Below are 3,650 nucleotides of genomic sequence, written 5' to 3' on the forward strand. Positions count from 1 at the left end.
TCCCATGTTTGTCTGCACAGCTCAATGGGTGTTGTATATTGTATATTTGTTTCCGCAACTCCTTAATATATGTTAATCTGTTTAGAGACCTTTGGTAATCCTAGGATTACTGGCTGGTTACGGCGCTAAACCTATGGGGGCGGTTTTGGGTCGTGACAGAGTGGTATCAGAGCACGAGTTATACGGTACACATGAGTCCATATGAGCTATAGGATGTCCTAGAAAAGGATTAGGGACATTTTATCTACATGTGAGAGTGTGTGTGTTAATTTTTGTAAATGAGAAAACTCAATTTGAACATGAACATATAAAATTGAAACGAATGAACTGGGATTGAATGTTTCAAACACTGTGAAAAGAATTATTTGCCTATGTTTATTATTGTTCTGTTTACCTATAGCGATGGAAAATGCAAGAAGTGATGATGCAACAGGATCTTCTGAGGCTCGCATGAGTCGCATGGAACAAATTCTTGCAACCTTAACGAAATCTCTGAGGCAACAAGCCATGCCTCCTCTGCCTCCACCAGTACAAAATGAACCAGATAACAATGACATAATCAATCTGACCTAGAAGTTTATGAAAATGAAATCGCCAACGTTCTTAGGTGGGATTGAACTTGAAATGGAAAAACTATATGAAGTCTTTCCCTACTCCAAAACTCAAAAGGTGCTCTTGGCCACCTATACTTTAAAGAATGAAGTTCAAAGGTGGTGGTTGTTAATTTGAAACTATAATGGGAACATGACATGGACTCAATTCAAGGAAATCTTCTACGACAAGTATTTCCCTCAATGTTTTCAGGACTGAAAAGTTTTTGAATTTCAAGAACTCAAGCAAGGCAATATGTCAATCGCTAAATATGAAGTTAAGTTCAACAAATTGGCCCGGTTTGCTCTACACATGGTGGATACCGATTATAAAAAAACACAGAAATTTGAAGGAGGCTTGACTTTGGAAGTGTTTGACCGGGTTGGCGTCTTGAAGTTGCCTACCTATGTGAATGTACTAGACAGAGCACTAATGGAGGAAGCTACCTTAGCAGCTATGAAGCAAAGCAAGGCCCCAACAACAACAGAATTGAGAGGTAAGAGGTTGGGGAACAAGTTTAGAAAGGGGCAATTTGGAAGCAAGAAACAAAACACGGGATCCTCTAGTAGCTCTAGTCAGAGTAGTGGGTCTATACCAGTTTGTTTAGATTGTGAAAGAAAACATAAGGGCTTCTGTTATCAAGCAACGGGTGCCTGTTTCAGATATGGTAAAATCGGCCACATGATGAGAGATTGTCCAGTCCGGTTTGAGAATGCCAATTGCCTCACAGTAAGTTCAGCCAGATCTACTTCCGTAACAAGGACAAATGCCAGAACTAATGCCAGGGGTGACACCAGGAATGAAACGTTAAGACAAGGGAGAGTATTCGCACTAGTGCCTAGGGATGTACATAATACTGAATCAATGGTGTCAGGTATAATCTCTATATTTGCTCAGAATACCTATGTGTTGATAGATTCTAGTTTCACACACTCATTTGTATCACATGCTTTTTCTCGAAAATTAATTAGACCTTTGAAGTCTATGAACTATTTACTATTTGTGTCTACACCATCTAGAGGTTCTATGATATATGCTTATGTTTATCCGACATGTGATATTATGATTGGTGATATGACATCTTATATTGATTTGCTGCCTTTGAGCATTGACCATTTTGACTGTATATTGGGCATGGATTGGTTGTTGAAGTATTGTAAAACTATTGATTGTGTGAATAAAACTGTTGTGTTTCGACCACCTGGCATGCCTGAGTTTGTATTTGTTGGGAATGGGGTAATTCCTCTACCGTATTTGATTTCTTTTGTGAAACCCAGGAAGTTATTACAAAAAGGGTGCCGGGGTTACTTATGTTGCGTGTTGACTGTGACTTCTAATGGTTCTACTGTTGAGAACATCTTTGTAGTAAATGAATTTCCCTATGTATTTCCAAATGATTTACCCGGAGACTTAATTGATAGAGAAATCGAGTTTACTATTGATGTAGTACCTAGAACACAGCCTATTTCTAAAACCCCTTATAGAATGTCAACCTCAGAATTGAAAGAATTGAAAATTCAACTTCAAGAACTGTTAGACAAGAAATTCATCCGACCGAGCACTTCGCCTTGGGGTGCTCCAGTTTTATTTGTTAAAAAGAAAGATGGGTCCTTAAGGTTATGTATAGATTATCGGGAATTGAATAGAGTAACTATCAAGAATAAATATCTTTTGTCCCGAATAGATGATTTGTTTGACCAACTCCATGGAGCCCAAGTGTTTTCTAAAACTGACCTTAAATCGGGCTATCATCAATTGAAAGTTAAGGCAGAAGACATTAAGAAAACTGCTTTCCGAACTAGATACGGGCACTATGAATTTTTAGTAATGCCATTTGGGGTAACGAATACACTTGCAGCTTTCATGTACCTAATAAATAAGGTTTTCAAACAATTTCTCAATGAATTTATAGTTGTATTTATTGATGACATCTTGATTTCTTCTAAAAGTAGGGAAGAACGCGAACATCATTTGAGAACTACGTTACAGATTTTGAGAGAAAAGAAGTTGTATGCAAAATTGTCCAAATGTGAATTCTAGCTTGACAATGTAGCGTTTTTGAGATATGTAATCAACAAAGATGGCATATCAGTAGACCCACAGAAAATTGAAGCCATTGTGGACTGGCCAAGACTGACCAATGTGTCAGAAATCAGAAGTTTTCTGGGGCTTGCTGGCTACTACTGCAGATTTGTGAGAGACTTCTCTAAGCTTGCCATGCCATTGACATAGTTGATCCAGAAAAATGTACCATTTGATTGGACTGATCAGCGGGAATTAGCTTTCCAAGAACTAAAAACTAAACTGGTAACCGCACTTATTTTGACATTGCCTAACGGAACCGATGGGTTTTAAATTTACAGCGATGCTTCCTATAAAGGCTTAGGGTGTGTGTTAATGCAAAATGGGAAAGCAATTGCGTATGCTTCTCAGTAACTCTGCCCTCGTGAAAAGAACTATCCAACTCATAACCTTGAACTTGCAGCTGTGGTTTTTGTGTTGAAAAGATGGTGCCATTATTTGTACGGAGTATCTTGTGAAATATATACTAATCATAAAAGTTTGAAATATTTCTTTACTCAGAAAGAATTAAATATGAGACAGAGACAATTGCTCGAATTGATCAAAGATTATGACTTGCAAATCCTGTATCATCCGAGAAAGGCAAATATCGTTACGGATGCTCTAAGCTGGAAATCAATTGGGAATTTATCATGTTTAATCACCAGTCAGAAAGAATTATCATATGACTTGGAAAGAAATGAGATTGAAATTGTGTTACAAGAACAAGGTAGAGTCTTAGTTGCCATTTCTGCCTAACCTGCCATACTTAAAGAAATTAAAGAAAGGCAATTGTAGGATGAATTTTTGAAGAAGATTGTTGATGAAATTGACTCAAAACCAAGGCTAGGATTTGTGTTTGAGAACAATGTGTTGAAGTTTCAGAATCGACTTTGTGTGCTAGATTGTCTAGATTTGAGAAAACGTGTTATGACTGAAGCTCACAATTCAAAGTTTGCTATGCACCCGGGAAACACAAAAATGTACAAAAAATTGAA

At 37.5% G+C, this 3,650-nt stretch overlaps 1 protein-coding gene across 1 annotated transcript; it reads left to right on the plus strand.

The window, feature by feature from the left end:
* Nucleotides 1-846: 846 nt before the first annotated feature.
* On the plus strand, nucleotides 847-2,823 carry LOC145800048 (uncharacterized). Its single transcript, XM_082889707.1, has 2 exons — nucleotides 847-2,034; nucleotides 2,632-2,823. Exons 1-2 carry the CDS (start codon nucleotides 847-849, stop codon nucleotides 2,821-2,823), a joined length of 1,380 nt encoding a protein of 459 aa, XP_082745833.1.
* The last annotated feature ends 827 nt before the right edge of the window (nucleotides 2,824-3,650 follow it).

Source organism: Camellia sinensis, chromosome 9, assembly GCF_055761805.1.
Source record: "Camellia sinensis isolate YWXY chromosome 9, ASM5576180v1, whole genome shotgun sequence".
Classification (NCBI taxonomy): domain Eukaryota; kingdom Viridiplantae; phylum Streptophyta; class Magnoliopsida; order Ericales; family Theaceae; genus Camellia; species Camellia sinensis.

Bases quoted from the DNA above. Each gene is read 5' to 3' on its own strand.
- LOC145800048 (XM_082889707.1), top strand. From the start codon at position 847: ATGTCAATCGCTAAATATGAAGTTAAGTTCAACAAATTGGCCCGGTTT. The intron at 2,035-2,631 runs GTAGTACCTAGA...TGTGAATTCTAG, and splicing joins AAATCGAGTTTACTATTGAT to CTTGACAATGTAGCGTTTTT.